Source organism: Trachemys scripta, chromosome 2, assembly GCF_013100865.1.
Source record: "Trachemys scripta elegans isolate TJP31775 chromosome 2, CAS_Tse_1.0, whole genome shotgun sequence".
Taxonomy (NCBI): domain Eukaryota; kingdom Metazoa; phylum Chordata; order Testudines; family Emydidae; genus Trachemys; species Trachemys scripta.
In genome coordinates, this window is record NC_048299.1 from 83,710,645 (window position 1) to 83,734,168 (window position 23,524).

The following is a 23,524-nucleotide window of genomic DNA, read 5'->3' on the forward strand; positions in this document are numbered from 1 at the left end:
AGTAAAACATGATAAAATTCAAGTAAAATATTCAAGATTTTTACTAATTGTTTTCATTCGTGGTTTGAATTTAATATAAAATTTCTCATTCATACATTGTGTTTATCTATTTTAGGATTAAACTATTGGAGTGTTTAGAATTTCCTTTATAGTTTTTAGTGCTTGTTTATTTTGGACTGTTTGGACTGAAGTGTGATTCAAGTAGTAGTTTGAGATTTTCACAACTTGAATAATCAAGATACTTTGCAGACTATAGCAGATCTGGGCTGGGGGGAAGTTATATGACCTCATGTTAGATGTATTATTCCAGGTCTTCAGGAGATGCTACGTGATCACTCGTTTGTTGGTTGTGTTAGTCCACAGTGGGCCCTGGCACAATACCAGACAAAGCTGTATCTTCTCAATACCACACAACTCAGGTAAACACACTGATTCATGCTGTTAGATGTGTTGTCAACAGTTGAAATAGCTGGTGAACACAACTGAGTAGTTAAAAATAAGAGTGAAAGAAATAATAGAAATGAGGTACAAAGGCACTGTGAATGCTGCTTTTGAAATCTAGCCAAATTGGTGATTTGAAGAGTACTCAAGTGTTAAAGGCCTCAAATTTTTAATCTATCTTAATTTTTTGTATTGATCCTGCAAAATTTATAGGCTGCTGCTACATAATTAAAATGCACTTTACTGTGTTGTGTCCCACTGACTAAAAACCCAGAGGATGAAAGGAATTTGATTCTACATCACACTTACCCGTACCATTCATTTGAATAGCTAAGTTATTGAAATGTCAAAGAACCTAATTCTTTTAAAATCAGTTCTGTGCCTGATTACAGAGCCTGCAGAATATAGGGACAACACAAATTGTTTGTGTAAACCTACAAAAAACAACTACCAAATTTAGGCCCAACTGCCTTGAGGTGTCAAGTTATGTACTGTCTTTTATCAGCACAGAATCAGTCCTTTTCTCCCAGACTAACACCACACAGTTGAGAGATTAAGGGTTTGTCTACACAAACATTTAGTTCTTGGCAAGATGGGGTGTGAATCTACCCTGCAGTATGCTGATCTGATATGTGATATTTGTTAAGAGTGCTTTGGTCTAGTCCTCGTTGAAATGGGAGTAGATCAGAGTGCATTAATGAACTGTTAACCTGCACCAGCAGGATCCACATGGGTAGTTAGAGCACCACAGGGTTGAACTAAATGTTTATATAGACAAGCCATGAGATCCTAACACATCAGTGTACTAGAGCTCTAACAGGATGTAATAAGGTTCATTCTGCAGCTAAGGCCTTGTCTACACTGGCAAGTTACTGCACAGTAAAGCAGCTTTCTGCGGTGTAACTCCCGAGGTGTACACACTTAGGGCATGGTTACACTTGCAGATGTAGAGCGCTTTGAGTTAAACCAGCCTTCGTAGAGCGCAGGAGGGAAAGTGCTGCAATCTGTCCACACGTGACAGCTGCAAGCGCACTGGCATAGCCACATTAGCAGCTCTTGCAACAGCCACAGAGAGCAGTGCATTGTGGTAGCTATCCCAGCATGCAAGTGGTTGCAACGTGCTTTTCAAATGGGGGGTGGAGTGTGACGGGAGTGTGTTGTGTGTATGTGGGGGGAGAGAGAGTTTTGGGGGGACTGAGAGCATGTCAGCATGCCGCCTCTTTCTCTCATACACAGCATTCCACAGTAATGGTTGCTTTGTCTCGGGGCAGATAAGCAGCCAGCTGTCGGAAACAGAGCTTTGAAAGGGCATTTCCGCATTCCTACATTGATTACAAAACAATGGCAAGAGTGGCCACTTGACTGAAGGGGCTTATGAGAAGTTTCCGGAGGCTGATCAGAGCGCAGTAATGCAACACCTCATTCACACTGCGAGGGCGCAGCTAACATTATTCCACTCGCCGAGGTGGAGTACCAGCAGCGCTGTAGCCGCAGAGTCAGAGCACTCTAGGTGCTTTGCCAGTGTGGACGGGTAGTGAGCCCGGGGCTCCTTTAATGTGGTGTAACTCGCAAGTGTAGCCAAGCCCTTAGTGCGCAGAAACTCCTCAATTGCAGCGCTGCAAAAAAAAAAATCACCTTGATGAGTCGTAAGCCTTAAAGCATAGAGGCTCCAGCGCGGTATCAGTAGTATAAACGCGTTACAGCACACGAAGCAATCAATTGGCCTCCAGAAGTGTCCCGTAATCCCTCAAGTGGCTGCTCTGCTCATGCACCCTTCCCCTTTCAAAGCTCTGTTTCTGACAGCCCTTGCATGCTGTGCTGATCTGTCTGGGACACAAAGCAAACCATTAATGTGGAATGCTCGTGCTGTTGAACAGAGGCAGGTGGAGAGAGAGACAGATTGCTGTGCAGAGAGCTGTGGAGGGAGGTGTGGGCTAATGGGGTTTCCCCCACCCCCTGCCTCAGGACTGGTGGCATCCTGCCACTGTCTGAACTTACAAGATAGCATGCTGACACACTCTGTCCCCCAAAACACACTGCCTCTCCTCACCCCCCCCACACTCCCTGTCACACACTCAACCCCCCTCCAACCCCTTCAGTTGAAAAGCAGCTGGCAATGTAGGAGGATGCTCATGGAACAATGGGATTGGGAAACCTGCATCATGTGATGCTGTGCCTTCCCCATGAGGTATTGCAAACCCTTCCCAAAGCACCGTGCAGCCAGTTGCACAGTGGAATAGCTACCACAATGCATTGCTCTCTTTGCCTTTGCAAGAGCTGCTAACATAGATGCGCTCCACCATCACAAGGAGCACAATGTGGATGCACAACAGCGGTTTAATTCCAGCGCTTTAATAAAAGTGGTATAACTTGTTGTGCAGAAACTTGCCAGTGTAGACATACCCTAAGATCCACATACTCATCATCTTGAAAGTCTGTAAAGGGTGTGTATAGATTTTACTGACACTTATTTGAAAGAACAAAGGCATTCCTCCCTTGTTTTTATAAGGCTGTTACTCACTGTATCTTAAACAGTACATGTGTATTGTTACAAGATCTGTGGCTAGTACCTCCTCCCCTGTTCCTCCTCAGCATTTCTTTGACTTGTAACCTGTGGCAAATGAATATGAAGGTTTAATGTATGATAAATAGGAACAAATGTATAGTAGCTGCATGTTAAGGGTATTTTAAGCTTTTTGCACCAGTATTGTGGAGACTACGAACACTAAGAAACAGGCTCACATTTATTTGTGTATCATATGTGCCTGGTGGTGCTATTGCTAGTTACAACATTTCAGTGACTTTTTTTCTCTGTCTGTAAAAAAAAAAAAAAAAAAAAAAAAAACACCTATACAATGGAAGCTCATTTATCTGATCTAATTGGGACCAGGCCAGATCAGATAACCAAAAATCTAGATAAACTGGAGAATAGGCAGCTGATGGTTCAGTTAATAAGGAAAGCTGGATAATGGAGGCTTAGTTAAATGAGGGTCTATTGTATTACCAAAATCATAGTTTTATTAAAGGACAATCCATTCTTATTGCTGTTTCCCATAGGATGTTTTTCTCTCTCCTAAGTATACTGCTTTTTTCCCCACGATTCTGCCATTACAAAGTGGAGAATATGCACACGACAAAAAATTAGCCAGAAATGGTCATTTCAATAATAAATTAACTCTCTTCCTCCCATTCAGCCAAGAACTCTTCTACCAGATTCTTCTTTATGACTTTGCAAACTTTGGAGTTCTGAGGTTGTCAGTAAGTATAACTTCCCTTCAACTCTTACATACAGGTTTTGGAGAGAATGATCTGATATAAAAGTTTTAACCTCACATATGGGGGGCTGGTAGCACATATAATTAGTGACCACCTGTAAAAAGTTGGTCTAAGTGCATCACATAAGAACTCTTGGGCAGACACAGGGCTGGAATTCTCCTGGTCAGCATTCAACTGCCTTAATCATCCTTTCTCTTCCTGCAACCCTCTGCCTTATTCACTACATTACTTTCAAATTCTGCAACAACTGAGGCTGGGGTCCTACAAACAAATGCCTCCTTCACCCCCGATTTATCCCCAGAGCGGGTCCTTTCTGACACACATGCACTAGGGGGCTGAATTAAGACACACAGGCAACCTTAATTTTAGCATTTCCTAACTATTAGTGCTTGATTTGGCAACTTTAATGTATCTTTTTGGTAATTTATGTTCTATATGAAGTATGTTTGTTTATACTGCTGACTAGGTCAAACTTCAGATATGAAGGTGGATCTCTGTTAAATGACAACCAGTATACATTTTTAAAAAAATGCATTCCCTTTGTGTTTAATCTCCTTTCCACTTACATGAAGTAGCAGATTTTGATGATTCCACAGCTGCTGCAAGTTCTGAGAGTGGTTGCTTTATTATTAGTGTCAGATTCTGTTCCTTAAACAGCTTCATTGAGGTTGCACTAGATCAGGGGTCAGCAACATTCGGCACGCGGCTCGCCAGGATAAGCACCCTGGCGGGCCGGGCCAGGCCAGTTTTATTTACCTGCTGCCGCGGCAGGTTCGGCCGATCGCGGCCCCCACTGGCCGCAGTTCACCGTCCAGGGCCAATGGGGGCGGCGAGAAGCCGCGGCCAGCACATCGCTTGCCCGCGCTGCTTCCTGCCGCCCCCATTAGCCCGGGACGGTGAACTGCGGCCAGTGGGGGCCGCGATCGGCCGAACCTGCCGCGGCAGCAGGTAAATAAAACTGGCCTGGTCCGGCCCGCCAGGGTGCTTACCCTGGCGAGCCGCGTGCTGAACGTTGCTGACCCCTGCACTAGATTGTGTGTTAAAACATACCTTCTCTTTTTTGCTCTGTCTTCATCAGAAATGTATTGGGAAGTATTTAAATATGCCATGGTATTTTGCAGTGGGCTTTAGAGAAGGGCTTGCTGTAAAGATTCTTCTGTATTCTTAGGGAAAAAAGTAAAATTGCTGCATGAGGAACATCGGGATTTTGAAGGGTTGAAGTGTATGGGTGGTAATGATGATTGAATTGTACCTCGGTCACTTACAGGAGCCAGCTCCACTGTATGATCTAGCTATGCTAGCCTTGGAGAACACTGAAAGTGGCTGGACAGAAGAAGATGGCCCAAAGGAAGGACTTGCTGAATACATTGTTGAGTTTCTAAAAAAGAAGACTGAAATGCTGAAAGACTATTTCTCTCTTGAAATTGATGAGGTGATTACTGCTGTTGCTTCTATGTCATAAGGTTATTTGTATAACTTAGGTGTTGGTAATGCACAATAGGAAACTGTATTTAATATTTTTGATTTGCTTTAAGGCTAGTACCAACCTGATAAATTCAATCACTTACTGTACAGCAAACAGCAGTGTCCTGGGTTTGTAGATATGTCTAGTAGGTAGATACATTATTATAAGACCCTAGGTATTTCACCATGTAAAGAAAGTGTTATGCTTACAGGATGGAAACCTTACTGGATTACCACTCCTGCTAGACAACTATGTTCCACCATTGGAGGGACTACCTATGTTTATCCTTCGCTTAGCCACAGAGGTATGGTGCTGTTCAGCAGTTAGTTAATGGGGAAGCTAACTAGTCTGCAAATATTACCTTTTCATCATTGTCATTTATTAGAAAATGTGATTTTTTAGATGTTCTCTAAAATGAAGTTACTAATCGACAGTAATAATGCAATAATTCAACTACTAAGAAATTCACCAGAAAGTGACATAGGGAGAAGAGTTCATATATGATGTCATAGACCAGGTTCTGACAGAAGCAGTTGGTGCAAAACTACAACTGCCAACATTCCTGCCTCCAATGACCACACACAGTATTTTTAAATATCTGCCAATGTAGTAATTATCACATTATAATGATAATACAGATACTGACATATGGGCAGTGCTCTAAACTTTCTCTTCTAAAAGGAAAACTGCACCGATTGCTTAAGTCCATTCCTAGCTAAATATTCACTATATCAGAATGTTAAAATGAATGTTTAGAAACTTTTGAAAAAATTGTACTTTCAAAGACAGGCAAACTTTTAGACTATTCCTTGCTTTCTCTGTATCCTAACCTTATACCACCAAATGGCCAAGACCGTAGCCTATTTTAAACTTTTAATTAACCGGGCATTGTTGACTCTATAGACTAGTAAGTAGCAGTAATGTTCCTTCAAAACTACTATTTCAGATACTGAAACAAATGTTTGCTCTCATCAAATTTCTGTTGTGACAGGTAAACTGGGATGAAGAAAAAGAATGTTTTGAAAGCCTCAGTAAAGAGTGTGCCATGTTTTACTCCATTAGAAAGCAGTATATCGTGGAGGAATCTGACTTGACTAGCCAGCAGGTACAGTAACTGTATATGCTGATGTAGTCACCTGGGTAAATCACTTGTGTTGAATTGTAAAAATCTTTAAAGAGGGCGTTCATGACTAGTCTCCCACTCTGGAAGTAGGTGAACTGAATAACAGTGCAGCAGGGTTCTGAAAGAATATACAGGCTTATCCTTTGGAGAAGGCTGCTTTTACAGGGCAAAAAGAATGTATGTATTTAGAAAAGTTATTAAATAAGAAATTCCTATGTGCTTAGAAAGAAAACATTGTGAGAATAAGGTCTGAAAACATTGCCTCACAGCTTCCATACAGACTGATTTCTCCCAAAGACTACCTCGTTCGTGTACCTTCAGGCTGAATCTCTTAAATACCTAATTACTCTTTCAAAGTGCACAAATCAGTATCAACTAAGCACTTGCCAAAAGTTGATCAATCCTGTTGGGTGGAATTTGTTTCCTCTGAATAATGCAAAAGCAATAATAATAATAATAATACCATCTGTAATTTCACAGTTTCTCAAACCAGAGAACTAAGGCATCTCTAGCTGTTAGGACATTGAGCTGAGCTACAAAGACAGACTAATCCAATTTGGGCCCAGAATTTGTGGAAAAACTGGTGCACATTCTTGCCCCTCTCCCCCCCCGGTGTGTATTGTTTTAATAGCACTACACTGTCATTCTTGGATGTATTAACAGGAAATAATTGTTCTGCTCTACTTGAGAGTGGGGAGGTATCAGCTGGAGTACTGTATCTAGCTTTGCTACCACACTTAGGGATGTGGACTATCAGCCAGAGGAGAGCAACACAAAGTTTAGAAAACACGACCTATGAGGAAAGGTTAAATTGGGCTTGTTTAAACTAGAAGAGATGGCTGAGTTGGGGGATTATAAATCATCAAGTATTTGAAGGACTGTTATAACCAGGGCTTTGGAGTGGAGCCTGGAGCTGGAGTGCAGAGCAACTCCAGAGTGGTGGAGCTGCAGCGGAGCGGGAGCACAGCTCCAAAGCCCTGCTTATAACAGTCCTTCAAATACTTGATTTATAATCCCCTAACTCAAAGTATTTGAAAGCTGTTATAAGCAGGGCTTTGGAGCTGTGCTCCAGCCCCACTGCAGTTCCACTACTCCAGAGCAGCTCTGCACTCCAAAGCCCTGGGTATAAGGATGGTGATGAGTTCTCCATGTGCAGGGAGGGTAGGACAAGTAGTAATGGGCTTAGGTTTGATATTAAGAAAAACATTCTAAGGAAAGGTTAAGCAGTGAAAGAGGTTACCTGAGGTTGCTGTGGAATCCCCTTACTGGAGGTTTTTAAGAAGAGGGTAGGCAAACACCTCTCTACTTCTACTCAATCCTGTCTCAGCAAAGGGGGTGGAGTAGATGACCTCTTGAGGTCCCTTCGAGCTCTACATTTCTAAGATTTTACTGAAACAATCTCCAAAAATTAGATCCTTTAAATGATTAAAATGGCAGCAGATAACTCAATGGTGGCAGTTGTGCTGATTGTAAGGGAAAATATTTTCTACCTACAACTTCTTGCAAACTCAGCTTGAGCTGAAGAAGCATGTCTCATGAACAGTCCACAGCCCAAATTATGCTGACATTTGTCAACCCAGTCCCTTGCAAGTGAGTTACATGGGAGTAGATGACTGGACTTTCATAAACCATTGTTTGTACCAGAAAACATAGTCCAATTCACACTCTTCCCCCCCCCCCCCCCAGTTAGCTATGCAAAGTTAATTTCTTCTAGCACTAGCCTAAGCAGATCTGTTAGAAAAGGAGCCTTTCAAGGTGAGCACTTCATAGACAGTGTGATAGACTAGTTTTATTTTCACACCCAAACCCTGCACTGGAAATTTTTGAAAGGTATTTTGACTCAACCCTTTTCTCTAGCTTAATTTAGAGCTAGTACAGTTCTCTTAATGGTAGTGGGGGGCTGTGATTATGTGAAAGCTGACTAGTGGATTTTTTTAATCAAGATAGTGAACTAATTTGTAAAGACTAAAGTAAATGATTTTATTCCCAGCTACAGCTGTTTTAGCAGGAAAAAGTCAAGGTTTTGAAAAACTTATCAAATCTATATTTCCATAAAATTGGTTTTAAGAATACTTGTTTTTTAAAACCAAACTTTTCTTTCAGACTGAAGAGCTTGGATCTGGTTCATCATCATGGAAATGGACTGTGGAACATGTTATTTACAAAGCTTTCAGGACCCACCTTTTGCCTCCTAAACACTTCACAGAAGATGGCAACATTTTGCAGCTTGCTAATCTGCCAGACCTGTATAAAGTTTTTGAGAGGTGTTGAATATTTCAGTTGGATGGACTCACTGGTATATCCCATTGTTACATACCAGGGGGATAAAGCTGGATGACTGTAATGGAAGAAAGGAGTTTGTCAGACTGCCTTTCAGAAATAAAACTGACTGTATTCAACTACTGTAGCTCTTTGTTGCAGTATTTCATTGTAAGTTACATGAGAGACTTTGCTATAGTGAAACTTTCCAGCCACGTTGAAAGCTTCCCTCTCACTCAGAATGCAGCTGTGGTGCCTCACAAGGGAGCAGATTTCCTGATAGACAGCTGTGATGATCTGTAGGCTAGAGACTTTAGAAAAAATAACAGTTTTGATGAAGCTTACAGCTCTAAAAGTTAAACCCACCTTTTATCTGTACTTATAACTTAAGGTTTTGAAATAGCAAATGTAAGTACATTTAATGCCCTCCAAGATCAGGAATGTTTACTAGAGCATCTTACAGAATGTCCCAGGTAACAAAGTGATCAGGTTGGTTTAAATGTCTATATAGAGTATATAGCTCCTGAAACGCCTTTAAGATTGTATATAAAAAAGCCACTCATTTCTGGCTAGTACAGTGTCCATTTAATGAACTCCTCAGACATTTCCTTACCCCGCCTTCCACCCTAAAGTTTCATTCCACACTTAAGCAGCAGTTGCTATACAATTTTACAAAGTAAAACAAAACATCTTCCTTGGTTAAAGTCCCTATTTTTATATTACAAGTAGCCAACCTAGAACTCAGATGTGTTATCACCCATGCAAAAAAGCAAGTTTTATAATAGTCCCTATTTTATTTTTATATAAATTTAAATATTACAAAAATGCACCTTTCCATCAAAATTTATAAACTTTAATGAACATAGACACCCCCCCCCCAAAAAAAACCCTGTATCTTAAAATAAATGTTATCTGCTTCCAAAGGTTAGATCTAACATATTTGAAGTCTAAATTGCACCATATAGAAGGCACTTGTGCTGTGTGATGTCTTGAGCAAGTACATTTGTTAATTTCTAATACAGTGTCCTCTTGAATTCATACAGTTGTCTTCAAGCACCAAGCATCATTAAAGCAGCTGAAAAAAAAGTTTAAGTAAACTTGATTCCACAGTTGTGAAAACAAATGGTTTTCTAGTAATAAGTCAATCATACCGCATTGTGCTCCAGCTCTGACTCTACAATTAAACTGCTAAATAAAAATCACCATCATTCACATAGGAATTCAAATTTTTCATTCTCTCATAAGTTACAAAAGGTATACCATTTAATTCTGCAACTAAAATATTACTGAACAGCTCAGTGTTCAAATAGTTTGTGCCAATGAAAGTCTGTATTAAAACAAGCTAAGGGCTAGTTACTTCAAGGAGCAGTGCACAATTTGTTCCATTTTCTAAAACTTCTACTGTTGAGATAGAAGCGCAGCAGTTCTGTTTGCCTTCATCTTCTCCAGCCTTTTTACTAAGTGGCTATTGGTCATCTCCATCTCTTCTATCTTGTCCAATGCTGTTCTTAACTAAAAATAAAAAAAAAAAGTTACATTCTATTTCAGAATAATTGCAGCTGGGTTTCTATTGTTTTAATGTCCTGATGTGAGTAGCACAAATTAAAATCTAAGATGAACTTTATGTTTAGGATCACAACCCAATTTTCTCTGTTGAAAGTCTTGATTATGCTCTTTATAAGACTGTCAGTTAGGTCAAGAAAAATGGAACCTGGCTCACTGCTAACCATGCAATTGTTATATTGTATCCAGAGGAAGCAGAACTCACTCAATTGCTGATATTAGCATAATCTAGAAACAATTTAAAAATAAAGGTGTATATTCGTTTGAGCTGTTGGGCACTCAGAGCTTCATATTACAACTACTCCCTTGGGGCAAAGTCCTGTGTCATCCTCAAAAACTGAGCCAGCTGATGAGCAGACATCTGAGATAGCAGGGGTAGGAATCCTCATGCCTTGTACAGCAGCTCCCATTCCAGCCCATTGGCTAGCATAGTTTAATGCAATCTTAGTTGGCTCCCTATACAGTAGGCATTGGAGATTTGCATAGTGGTACATCTCCACACTGTGTACTGGTATGTAGGGCCCCCCCCCCCCCACTTGAACACTATACAGGGAGAGTTTGCTCCCCCAAAATTTTGACAGAAGGATCAGCTCAGTATGTACTCCCTCCTGACAAAGAAAGCTTTGCACTGAGTTGTAATTAGCAGGACTCCCACTGCCTACAATTGTCTGGGAGAACATGGGACTTTGAGTAGTTTATCTTGAACACTAAAGGTTTTACCATTCCCCTGATGGCACAGAGTGATCCTTTGATTCCTGCCACAGCATAGCTCTTGATCACCCAACTGGTCCAGGTTAAGGAAACACATTTCACTTTGCGTAAAGGTGAAGTTTCTTCTAAAAATTTCTGGAATATATGCAGTGTGGACAGCAGAATAAAAGCAATACCCAAAATTTGTCTTTGCCATCTCCTCCTTAACAACTCTGAGAACTATCCTGTGCTTTATCTGTCTCCCTGTAGGTAGACAGTAGATAATTGTCAGGTCCAGAGCATGTAGCCAGACACTTTGAAAGAGGCATGATTCCCAGAGATGACATTCTTAACTCTGAGAAAACACACATTGAGAAATTTGACATCTAACAGGAGGGCTCAAACCCATGCATTTTAAACATAATGAAATACCTGAATACAGTCCTTTTCTTCTATCACTTTTCTTTTGGAGCCAGGAGGGTTTGGATTTCCTGTAACATTTCTTTCTGGTGGTATTAGATTCATGGGCATTCTGAGTTGCAGTGCTATAGCAGTAACTTTGCAGTCCTGCTGAGGAACCATGTGTCTGAGAGAACCCAAGGTGGTGGTAAGATTAAAAAGAAAATTAAGTCTTCCTCCCACTGGAACATCCTTCAAGGATGAGATTGGCAGGCTGACTACAGGCTCAGGAGCTTGTAAAAAAACTTGGAGGTTTTCATAGGGATATGAGAGCCAAGCATCTTGAATCATAATCTGGGGTGTCACGCTGTGAGGTAAATCAGCTTTAGTCTGGACTATACCAGCCTCTAGTGCAGAAAAAGGGAGCCATATCCAGCCCAGGTAGGGACAGCCTTTTGGTTCTGAGTTTCTGCAGCACTGAGCTCAACAGGGTCCTGGTTCATTACTAGGACCCCTATGTGTTATAATACACAAATGATAAATGACTATGCCAAGCCCAACACAGCAGATAGTGCCAAGTGAGTAGTGTGCTAATTGCACAGGAGGCAGTGTAACAGGCTGGAGCCCCATCAACTATCCATCTGAAACTATGACCTGTTCCAGCATCTTAAAAGTGTTGGTTAGTGCAGAGGCTCGTATCGCCCCTGAAGAAAATGAAATGGTTACTTACTGTAACAAATTCTTCAAGATGTGATACAAATGCGTATTCCACTTATGTGTGTGTGTGCCTACCACAACAGAGCCAGAAAATTTTGCCAGCAGGACCCTTACAGGGGTAGTGCTCACACCCCAGCCCCTCCTCCCTGGTTATGAGGTGGCACTGCTACAACCCCCTCAATTCCTTCACGCTGAATACCTATGAGATGAGACTCCAAAGCAGAGGAGACAGAGGGTGGCTTGTGGAATACACGTCTCCATCATATCTCAAAGAACCAGTTACAGTAAGTAACCATTTCTCCTTTGAATAGATGCAGTCTTGTATTTCACTTAGATGACTCACAAGCAGTACCCCTTCCAGGAGGTAGGGCTCAGAGTCTACCTAAACAAGGATTGTAGGACCACCCTTCTGAAGGTTGCATCCACCTTAGATGACGACGTAATGGCATATTGGTTCATAAATGTATATATGGACGAGCACGTAGCAGCCCTGCAAAGTCCAATATGGAAATGTCACTGAAGAATGTTACTGACATTGCTTGTGCTCTCACGTTGATATGCAGAGAAGATACCTGCTTCAACCACAGACCTTTGACTTTCAGTGACTGCAGATATGCTCCCCAGCCCATCAGGGAGGCGTCTGTGACAACAGTCCTGGTTTGTAAGGGCTACATGAAAGGAATACCTTGAAAAATACTCTCAAGGAGCATCCACCACTGTAAGGAGCTGAGGACCAATGGAGGAAGATGGACCAATCTGTCCAAAGAGCAAAGAGTCGGACAGTAAACTGTTCTGAATCATATTTGAAGGAGGCGAAGGTTGCAAACTGGACCACCTGCATACAAGCAGACATGTGACACAAGAGCTTCAGGCACATCTGAACGGTCATGGAAGGCTGAGACAGGCGGAGCTGGTGAATCTTCTGAAAACAGTCAGCAGAAACACACACACTCAGACTCTATTAGGACTCCAATGAATTCTATTTTTTGAGTCGGAACCCAAGTTGACTTCCCAGTATTTAGGATTAGACCCATATGGAGAGCAAATGCAGTGTACTGTTGAAGTGAGAAAGGACTTCTTCTCTGGATCTGCCTCTCAGTAACAAGTCATCCAGATATGGGTAGATGTTGATCCCTTTCTGAGAGATCCTGTGACAATGGCCATATATTTGGTAAAAACCCAAGGGGCAGAAGAAATTCCGAAAGGAAGCACCGTATACTGGAAAAGGATGAATCAAAGGAAATTTCTGTGGCTCTGCAAAATGGCTACATGAAAGTAGGCATCCTGAAGGTCCCATGCAGCAAACCAGTCTTTCTGAGACAATGCAGGGAGGTTAATCAATGGAGTGACTATGCAGAATCTCATGTACCTGATATATTTGTTGAGGCCATAAGGTTGAGAATGGGTTTTACCCCTCCTTTGGATTTGGGCATCAGAAAGTACTGGGAATAGAAACACTGACCTCGGTGATCTTGTGGAACCTCCTCCATCGCCAGCAGAGAGCAAACCTACTCAAGGAGCAATATCTCATGAGTGGGGTCCTTGAAGAGGAACAGTGAGGCGCAATGGAAAAGAACTGGATGGCATAGCCCAATCTGATGGTGCTTAGGAGCCAGCCGTTGGTGGGGATCGAGCAAATGGAGGGGAAGAAAATGACAACTGGAACATTGCCTTGGACCAAGAAGTCAAAATGGGTGCTTTGGGGAAGAACATGTGGACTGTCTGAATCCCAAACACGACTGCTTCCTTCTGAGGGATCTATGCCCTTTCTGGGGTAGTCCCGCTGTCTTGGGAGAGGGAAAGGCTGCCCAAATGTGCACTGCAGATGATACCGCGGTTACTGTTGAATGCCGTGATGGAATCTCTCCACCACCAGTGTATACACCGCCAAGGACCAAAGAGTATCCCCGGAATCCTCAAAGGAGTGCAGAATCTTGTTGGTTTTATCCAAGAATAGCTCCTGACCACTGACGGGAAAATCTTCAATGGTCTGCTAGACATCGGGAGTAATGCAAGAATTCTGCAGCCAAGACTCACTCATGGTCACTACAGAAACCATCACTCTGGCTGAAGAATCAGTCATATCCAGCACAGACTGCAAAGCCATCTTAGCCACCAAGCAGCCTTTGGGGACAAATGCCCCAAAATTCCTCCCTCGAGGCCTTGGTCAGCTGGTCTGCAAATTTGGACACAGCTGGCCATTTGATAAAGTTGTACTCAGACAGCAATGCTTGCTGATTAGCAATTAGCATCTGCAAGAAAGAGGAGGTGTAAATATTCCTTCCCATCAGGTCCATGCTCTTAGAGTCCTTCTCCTTGGGAGTGGACTTAAACCTGCCCCGTTGGGCTCTATCATTCATAACTGTTACCACCAAGGAGCTTGGGGCTGGATGGAAATTAAAAAAAAAAAAACAAAAAACCTTCAACTTCCTGCACAGGAACAAAGCAGCTCTTTTCCATGTGCTTAGCTGCAGGTGGTACTAAAGCTAGTGTGCTCCAGAGGACCTTAGTAGGCTCATAGAGCACAATGTTAACAGGGGGAATGACTCTCCCAGGGGCAGACAGCCGCAGGATATCCACTAACTTGTGGGTGTTCACCTACAGGAACTCTGCTTGAATACCCAGGGAGGCAGCCACCACAACAGGTCCCAATATGCCTTGAAATTCTCCAATACTGAAGGGAAGGAAGAGCATGGCACCACAGAATTGTCTGGGGATGAGGATAAGGCAGTTATGTATGCCTGAGCCAGATCCTCCTGATCCAAGGCTGACCGGCCTGGGCGAGACAATTCGGGAGGCTCCGAGGTAAAGCCTCAGCAGTGCCTGGATCTGTGGCAGATCGATGGTCACCACCACAGACTTGGCTGGTGATCTCAGCCTCAGGCAGGCTGAGGAGCAGGACTTCTGTGACTGAGGAGAGTCCCATGAAGGCCACTGGTATAGATAGGGCATTGGTGGCCAATAGGCACCAGGCCAGGGGCGTCGTCCTGACCACGAGATGAACACCAGTCCTGGTACCAACAGTGCTCCTTGAAGGGCCCTCATCCAAGGAACAGGAAGAGAAAGATCTCAACTTGGACACCAAGGGATCCCGGGCTTCCGGGGATGGCTTTGGGATCATCCCTGAGGGTGCAAGCAGCTGGACTGACTCGTCCATAGCCCAGAATGACAAGAGGGGTGGTGCCAATGGTGAAAACAGTACTTCCAGCAAAGTGCATGTCTCTGTCATTTCCAGTGCCTGGAGTGGTGTAGACTAGTGGTGGGCAACCTGTCGCCCATCAGGGTAATCAGATTGTGACATTTTGCTGACGTTGACCGTCCGTAGGCACGGCTCCCTGCAGCTCCCAGTGGCCTTTTCCTCAGCACACTCAACAGGGAATGACTCCTCTGTCTCTTTGGAGAGGCACCAGCTCAGAATGTGAAGCAGCAGCACTTCTCACACCTGAGGGCGATCTCTAATCCGAGGAGGGACTTGGTGCCAAAGTAGGCTGCATGGTGTGTTCGAGCAGGTGCTGCTTCAGATAAAGATCCCTTGCCAGTTGAGTCCGTTTCATGAGTAATCTGCAAAGCAAACACTGCTCCTTGATGTGGGCTTTACCTAGACACAGCAAGCACTGTGTGTGAGGATCGTTGTTGGGAATCACCCCCACACATGATGGACAAAGTTTAGATACTAGTGAGGACATCACCAGGGAAAACTTAACTAAGTAACCTACAGGTACTAATTAACTATATACTATCAGAAAACAGAGTCACTAAATAGAGGAATTTGAAATAAAAACCACACAGAGCTCTAACTCCAGCCACCGGTGCTAAGAAGGAACTGGGGGAGGTTGGGGTGGTGCCACCTCATGTAGCCAAAGGAGGGGTAATAGCCACGACCATCACCCCTCTACGGGTACTATTAAGCAAAATTATCTGGTGCTGGTGCGCTGGACACGCACACATCTGAGTGGAATACATATCTGTATCTACTCAAAGAACATCTTCATGTTAAGAGGTACATAGATGGACTCTCTCCTATCTAAGCACTTTACAAACACTAATGGATTTAATCTCAATTATCTCCAATTAGAGAGGGAATAAATGCACTGAGTGTTTAAATGACTTTCTCCAAGTTACATAGGAAGTTTGGGACAGAGCTGGAAACAGTGGAGACCCTTAAAGTAAACTAAAGAGTATCCTCCTCTCCTGCTGCTACATCTTAGAATCCATTGGCTCAGTTACCCACGCAGACAACTCAGAGAGGTAAACTGAACTGGTTGATTTCTACCGCGTACTTTGGCAGACATAATGCCTCCCATGAGGAGGAACTGTGGCAGAACATATAAGGCGTGAAGCACTCAGGCAAAGGTTGAAGTTTAGCTTAGAGACGCACTCTGGTCTTTGCTCTGAAATCAAGCCTTTAACACTTCAATCAGATCTCCCAGGAACAGGCTGATGTTCCAGAGAAACTTCCTGAAAGTCCTCTGATCACTAGATCCCCAAAAGCGTCTACACTGTAGCTAGGAGCAAGACCCCCAGCACAGGTAGACAGACTCTTGCTAACTTCACACAAGCTAGGGTGAGCTAAAAATAGTAGTGTAGGGGTGGCAGCTTGGGCTAGCCACCCAAGTCCAAGCCTGCCCAACTCGCTGGGTCCATGCTCCCAGGTACAGTGCAGACATACTCTGAGACCTAATATTCCAGGGTGACATCTCTCACCCTGGTCATTGCCAGACAATGCAGTAATAAAGCCTGCTGCTGAGTAACAGGGCTCAATTACAGTCCAGAAGCTTTTTGAAGTTATTAGGAGGCCTTCTTTCTACCATACCTTAAAATTAGTAACAAAATATTACACAGTTTGGAACTGTATCTCAAAGAGTCAAGGTCTGGAACTGGAAGAAGACAGTACTTAGTGAGTCAGAGAGAGCGCAATGATGTTCACAATGTAACATGCTCCAGACTGGGAACAAAGCGCAAACAAAGGTGAAGTCAAGGCCTCAATGAAGACAAGGGCTTCAGAAGCTCAGGAGGTCAAGTATCTTGTTGCTTCAACTGCAGGGGAAAACAATAAAAAAACCAGGCTGTCAATGCACGGATAAGAAACCATTTACAGTACTCTCAGGTTGGCTTCAATTTGACAGCAAAGATAAAAAGGTGGTAACAATGGAAGTAGATAGAACTCATTCAAGGAACCAACGCAATGAGGAGGATGATAAAAAAAAAGTATTATAAGGAGCACGTCCAAGAACTTAGAGCAAAGGGTTCAGAGGAGAGGCTGCTGCAGAACAGGAGGGCATTGCTGTAAGCCAAGATAATTGCCAATGAAATGCTTGCAGATCCTGCAGAACTCCTCTGTCAGCTGCATTCAGAAAAGACATGATCGTGAAATACATTGGGCCAGCCTCAGGTGAATGAGACATCATACTGAAGAAAAAGTTCTCTATATATGATCATTTGTAGTTCTTATCCCCTTGTTGAAAGCCAACAGACTGCTCACAGAATTACTCCCATAACACTGCTCTACAGCCAAAATGCTTCTGAAATAAATGTAGTCAAACTTTACTAATTCTGGGTCACTTAGAACAAAAATGATGCTTAAAATTGTTGATTGGCTCTAGTTTTCAAGATATGCTATTGGGTCAGTATATACGACCCTTGACTTGGGAATGGCGGAGGATAAGTGAGTTCTAAAGGGAAGGGATCTCAATTTAAACCAGAAATGACTAAAATACATCTTTGACTGGATCTATGAATAAATCTATGACTGGGTTTGGACAGTACTTGCTTTTTAGGCAAAACAATGAATGATGCAATCTCAAGCTGGTATTGCGTCATACATGATATGAATTGCATCATGTTATTCCTAGAAGTCATGGATGATGCAATCATAACAAAGCTTACATCACTCTGCTGAACAAACTGCCCTATATCAGCTCTAGAAATCATACAGTGTCGTGCTCTCTTATTTGTCAGTGTTTGATTTTGCAAAGGGCCACATTTCTATTTAGCCAAAGTGAACAGAGATGCCTCGTACTTGTGTGAACAGTGCAGATAACTTCTGCTATGTTTGTGGTGAAGTGGCTTTTGCATCACAAAAGCGCAGTATAACCACTATGGTTAAGAAAGCCTATCACCTTTATTTTGGCTGCAAAATTGGAGATCAGGACAAGAGGTGGGCCCCACACATATGCTGCAACACTTGTGCAACAAATCTTCGCCAGTGGTTGAACAGGAAAAGGAAATCTATGCCTTTTGCAGTGCCAATGATTTGGAGAGAGCCAACAGATCATACCAGCAATTGTTACTTCTGCCTGGTGCCTCCAGTTGGGAAAGGTGTGTCAAAGAAGAAAAAGTGGACTGTGCATTATCCAAACATTCCATCAGCTATACGCCCAGTACTCCACGGAGAAGGACTGCCGGTTCCTGATGCACCAGAATCATTCTCACTTGAGTCAGACGAGGAAGAGGAAGAGGATGAAACTTCTGGTCCTGAACCATCAGTGTCACAGGACCCACATTTTCTCCCATCCTACTCCTCTGAACCACACCTCATAACACAAGGTGAACTGAATGACCTTGTCAGGGATTTGGAACTACCCAAGAGTAAGGCAGAGCTGTTGGGCTCCAGACTACAGCAGTGGAATCTCCTGGCAGGTGATGTTAGGGTTTCCATGTTCCGTGACCGTCCAAAGGATCTTGTCCCATTCTTCTTCATGGAAGGTGATCTTGTAGCCTGCAACATCGATGGTGTGATGGCAGCCCTCAACATCGTTCACGATCCAGATGAGTGGAGACTGTTCATCGATTCATTGAAGACGAGTCTTAAAGCTGTTTTACTGCATAATGGCAATGTTTTGCCATCAATTCCAGTTGGTCATGCAGTCCATATGAAGGAAACCTATGACAACACGAAACAACTTTTGAGGTGCATAAACTATGACCAACATCAGTGGCAGCTCTGTGGCGATTTGAAGGTTGTTGCTCTCTTGCTTGGTCTGCAGACGGGATACGCAAAGTACTGCTGTTTTCTCTGCGAATGGGATAGTCGTGCAAGAGATTCCCGCTACATCAAGAAAGATTGGCCACTCCGACAGTCATTGGAGCCTGGGAGGAAAAGCGTTCAGCATCCACCACTTGTTGAATCAAGGAAGATTTTGTTACCACCCTTACACATCAAGCTGGGTCTGATGAAGAACTCTGTCAAGGCCATTGACAAAACACAAGCAGCTTTCAAGTACCTCAGTGGAAAATTTCCAAGGTTAAGTGAAGCTAAGATAAAGGAAGGTGTCTTTGTTGGGCCTCAGATTCGTGAACTTCTTCAAGATGATGCATTTGACCATGCACTGCGTGGCAAGGAAAAGACGGCATGGAAAGCCTTCCAGTTAGTGGCAATAAATTTTCTTGGAAACAGCAAGGCAGACAACTTCAGGTTGTTGGTGGAAAACCTCAAGGCATACAAAAGCCTTGGTTGCAACATGTCACTAAAGATAAATTTTTTGCACTCTCATCTAGACTTTTTTCCACCGAACTGCGGAGCAGTGAGCGACGAGCACAGCGAGCGATTTCACCAGGACATTGCAACAATGGAGAAACGCTATCAGGGCAAATGGAGCCCATCAATGCTTGCAGACTATTGTTGGACAGTGACAAGAGACGCTCCATTTAATGAATACAAGAGACAAGCCAAGAAGCGCCAAGTAGACACTGAATAGGACTAAACTATGTACATAATAGATTTTTGCCTTTTGTTTCATAATAAATTTTATTTATATAACCCTTTTGCTGATTTTTAAAGTGTTACATAAACAGGACAGGTGAAATATCATGTAAAGCAACCATAAACACATGAAAAGACCTAGGTTTACAGTTTATGATTAAAACTCTACTATCACCACAATATACATAGACATAAAATGTAAAAACTTAAATATCTTAGAAACAGTAGCCAATCTGTTGTTTTAATTGTCATATTTGAATTCAGCACATCAAAATACATAATAAATAGCACATTTTATCTCTGACGGACGACTTCTCAAAAATTGTAGACCAGTATAACAGCTACAAAGATTAAATGTTCATAGGCATTTGGTTTTATTAATGAAAACTCCATCATGTTTACTTTGAAAGGAAAATAGAGTTGATTACCTCTCGCTGAAGTTTCCTCTTTTCTGCTTTGAGATCGTCTTCCACTTTTTCTGCATTCTCTGCTGCAGATTTATATCTTGTCACCTGTCCTTCAAGTCTTCCAATCTGCAAACCAAGTAAACCACAAAAAAAAAAAAAAGACTGCTGACTGCTTTATAATGGGATGGGCTACCCATCTGTCTGTCCTTCTCCTCTCCCCTATGTGGCACTCCACAGCACTGTTCCCTGTATTATCTGTGGCACCCTCAGAAGGAGAGAAGGTGGTGAGTGTTAATGTGCAGAAGCAGCTGAGATTGCAGAGAAAGGGAAACATCAGGGTTTAAAGAACAGGGAAACAGGAAGAAGGGAGACTCATGGAGGGTAGAAACAGCAGAGAAGGTCCCACTGTCTGTCACTCTTCAGGGTGAGACAGCAGGGAGTGGATTGAGAAGAATGGAAGAGCACTGGCAGCAAGGAGAGTGGGAAAACTGGGAGGGGAAGATAGAAGGAAGGGAAAGTAAACTGCGAACAGAGGCAGTGGAAACAAGAGAGGTGAGACATGGCAATGGGTCAGGGTATGATGTGAGAGGTCATGAGTCTAAGCCCAGCTCTGTAACAAAAGGGGATGGAGCGCCAAACAAAATATGAATAGGAACCCTAGCTTTAAAGCTCACTCACCACTCTCTAGGTAGAATGCAAGAGTTATGACCTGTTAATGTTCTACAACTGTTCAGAGTAATGATATCAAATATGTAGCATAGTGATAAAAAGCATTTACAGAATTGCACTATGTAATTCAATTATTTGCCAAGTGCTGAAGTAATCCCCTTTTACTGAAACACTAAATCGCTCTCAGAGCATTCAATTATTTTGCTATTTATAAACTATGGAAACCCAGAAGAGTTTCTCAAGTAAATTACTGCCATGTTTACTATATAAGAATATCTAATTTTCTTTATCTCCCTAAGTCAAGGAGATACTACCTTTTGCACAGATAGTAATTTAAGAAAGCAATCCAGTTTACACAGTAAAAAAATGTGGTGAGGTTATGAAGTAGTATTGATTTGTAAGAAAATGGTAACACAAGTATGAATTTAGTGCTGCTGGTAAAGCCATTATGGTGAATCACAGAACAGACATGAAGAATCAATTTTGAAATCTACATCTGAGAAAAATGATCTTATAACTAGAGTATACTATGCATAAAAATCTCTGACTGACTTAAATTTACTATATAAAAAAATCTAAAGACAGATACACTTACGTTTTGTTCCATGGTAGTTATATCTTGTTCAGCTTTTGAAAGCTTAAATTTGTATTCACTTATTTGTCTGTTGGCATCTCCTAAATAAAATCAGACATTAATGGATTTCTTAAAGTGTCACTAATCAATTCCTATTTTAATTCAAATGAATTTAAAATATGACTCCATTGAGAAATAGAGGTTACTTACCTGTAACTGGAGGTTCTTTGAGATGTGTGGTCTCATATTCCACATGTGGGTACATATGCGCACCATGCACTTGAGTCTGGAATTTTTTTAGTAAGCAGTGCCCCACTGGTCCACACGTGCTGTAGCGCTCCTCATGCTCCAAATCCAGATAATCCGTGACAGAGAGCAGATAATGGAAAACAGATAGGGACCACACAGCTCAAAGAACCTCCAGTTACAGGTAAGTAACCTCAATTTCTTCTTCAAGTGATGGTCCCTACCTATATTCCACAGGTGAGAGATTAACAAGCAGTGTTCAAACAAGAGGTGGTTGTAAGGACGCAGATGTGATAGCTAATACTGCTGTCCCCATAGCTGTATCTGTAACAGAAGACTGGACCAAAGTAACATCTTGTGAAGGTGAGCAAGGAGCTCCAGGTAGCTGTCCTATGTATCTCTACCCATGGCATAGGCTAGCACCTGTCCCTTGGCAAATCATGCCTGGCCAGAAGATATAACCCTGATGTTCTAGGCCTTCTGTGCAGGGCCATCTTTGCTTGGTACCACAGAGTCTCCTGAGGAGCTTCCAACTCATTGTAAGAAAACACCAGATCACCAGCAGTACATAACAGTACCAATGATTTTGTACAGAGACTTGCAGGTGGGAGAGGAGGACTAGCCTCCTCTTCTGAAGTAATATCTCTGAATAGAGATGGTGTGGGTGTGTGTGAGAGTGAGTGAGAGAGAGAGAGAGCGAGCAAATTAATATGAGGATAGGGAGCTTCCCTGGTCACAGCAGAAGTTGGATCCTTCTAGGGCTGTCTCGGTATAGGCACTGCATCAGCTCTGGAGAATGTTTGTCCTGTGCTTTGGACATCGGAACCGTACCAGAACAGGCATATCTGTACCCTTACGTGCCACTTTCTCTTGCCAAGAAGATTTATTCAGGCCTAAGTCTTTAGTGTCTGTGGCGCAGGCTCTCCTAACTTTGGTGGGGTTGGGGAGTGACGCTCTCTCTTCGGATCAATTTTGGATGAAGACAGTTTATCCCTATACTTATGACCAGGCATCTTACTCTCATCGGAAGCCTTCTCTTCAGGCTTAGAATTCTTAGCTTCAACTCCCAAGCGTGTGCTCAGAGGGATGCTTCCTGTCCAATGAGGCTGCTGTACAGAGGGATCTTCCCAGCCTGGATCTGATTGGGGTCTCATCACCTTTTCTCTTCCTGACTCTCATGAGTTCTGGGGGGGAAGGAGCAGCAAATACTGTACATGGCTGAGATATGATACTCGCAGAGGCACACTGATGTTGATTGCTCACAGAAAAAGAGCGAGGGCAGGAAACACAAGTTTTGAACTTGGACAATCTCAGCCTTCCTGGGCGGGGCAGAGGGGGAAATTCTGCAGAATGGGGGAAAAGGGGGAACAACTATCTAACACTACTATACTGGAGTCTAAAAAGGAGAAGAATACTAAAAACAAACTAATTTTAGTATATTTACAGAAATGAGACAGTAGCAGAAGGAGCTGAGAGGACAGAAGACTCCCTCAGATTTCATGGCAACAAGAGGGAATGGGAGGTGTGTCTGCACCATTCCTTATACTTTTGGTTCAGAGCAGAACAAATGCTACGGATGGACACTGCTTACTAAAAAATTCCAGACTTAGGCGCATGGTGCCCATGCATAGCCCAGGTGTGAAACACACAGAGGGACCACTGCTCAAAGAACACTACTATATTCAGGACTTTCTTGTGGTGTAAATATTCTTATAGATTCTCTTCTCTTGGAGACTAAAGAAACTAGAATAATGATCCTATCTTTTACATATGACAACATAACAGACCCATTAAAAGAGACTGAAAACACCAAGCCTGCATTAATCACTTCATAACCCCAAGATATAGACACTTTAAAATGTGCACTTCAGACAGACCAAAATAAACATCAACAAACCATCTCACCACCAACAGATCACCTCCTTGAAAAGCAGAATCACTATATTAAGACTGGTTTGAGGACAAGAATCCCAAGGTAAATATAAATTCTGGA

At 42.7% G+C, this 23,524-nt stretch overlaps 2 protein-coding genes across 33 annotated transcripts in view; one reads left to right on the forward strand and one right to left on the reverse strand.

Annotated features, from left to right (window-relative positions):
- Nucleotides 1–8,704, forward strand: part of MLH1 (mutL homolog 1) — a 38,859-nt gene extending 30,155 nt beyond the window's left edge. For 5 of the 7 annotated variants that reach the window (XM_034761088.1, XM_034761091.1, XM_034761092.1 and 2 more), the window contains 6 exons: nucleotides 311–419; nucleotides 3,636–3,699; nucleotides 4,985–5,149; nucleotides 5,394–5,486; nucleotides 6,174–6,287; nucleotides 8,409–8,704. In XM_034761088.1, coding sequence (XP_034616979.1) covers nucleotides 311–419; nucleotides 3,636–3,699; nucleotides 4,985–5,149; nucleotides 5,394–5,486; nucleotides 6,174–6,287; nucleotides 8,409–8,576 — 713 coding nt within the window. In that variant the 3' untranslated portion in view covers nucleotides 8,577–8,704. Of the gene's footprint in view, nucleotides 1–310; nucleotides 420–3,635; nucleotides 3,700–4,984; nucleotides 5,150–5,393; nucleotides 5,487–6,173; nucleotides 6,288–6,785; nucleotides 6,921–8,408 lie in introns of those variants that run through there. The other 2 variants (XM_034761090.1, XM_034761089.1) reach the window with 2 other exon arrangements.
- A 426-nt stretch (nucleotides 8,705–9,130) lies between these two features.
- LRRFIP2 (LRR binding FLII interacting protein 2) overlaps nucleotides 9,131–23,524 on the reverse strand; it is a 126,556-nt gene continuing 112,162 nt past the window's right edge. For all 26 annotated transcript variants that reach the window (XM_034761112.1, XM_034761104.1, XM_034761106.1 and 23 more), the window contains 3 exons: nucleotides 21,307–21,386; nucleotides 20,064–20,168; nucleotides 9,131–10,076 (listed from right to left, as the gene is read on the reverse strand). In XM_034761112.1, the coding sequence (XP_034617003.1) occupies nucleotides 9,963–10,076; nucleotides 20,064–20,168; nucleotides 21,307–21,386 (299 nt within the window). In that variant the 3' untranslated portion in view covers nucleotides 9,131–9,962. The remainder of the gene's footprint in view (nucleotides 10,077–20,063; nucleotides 20,169–21,306; nucleotides 21,387–23,524) is intronic.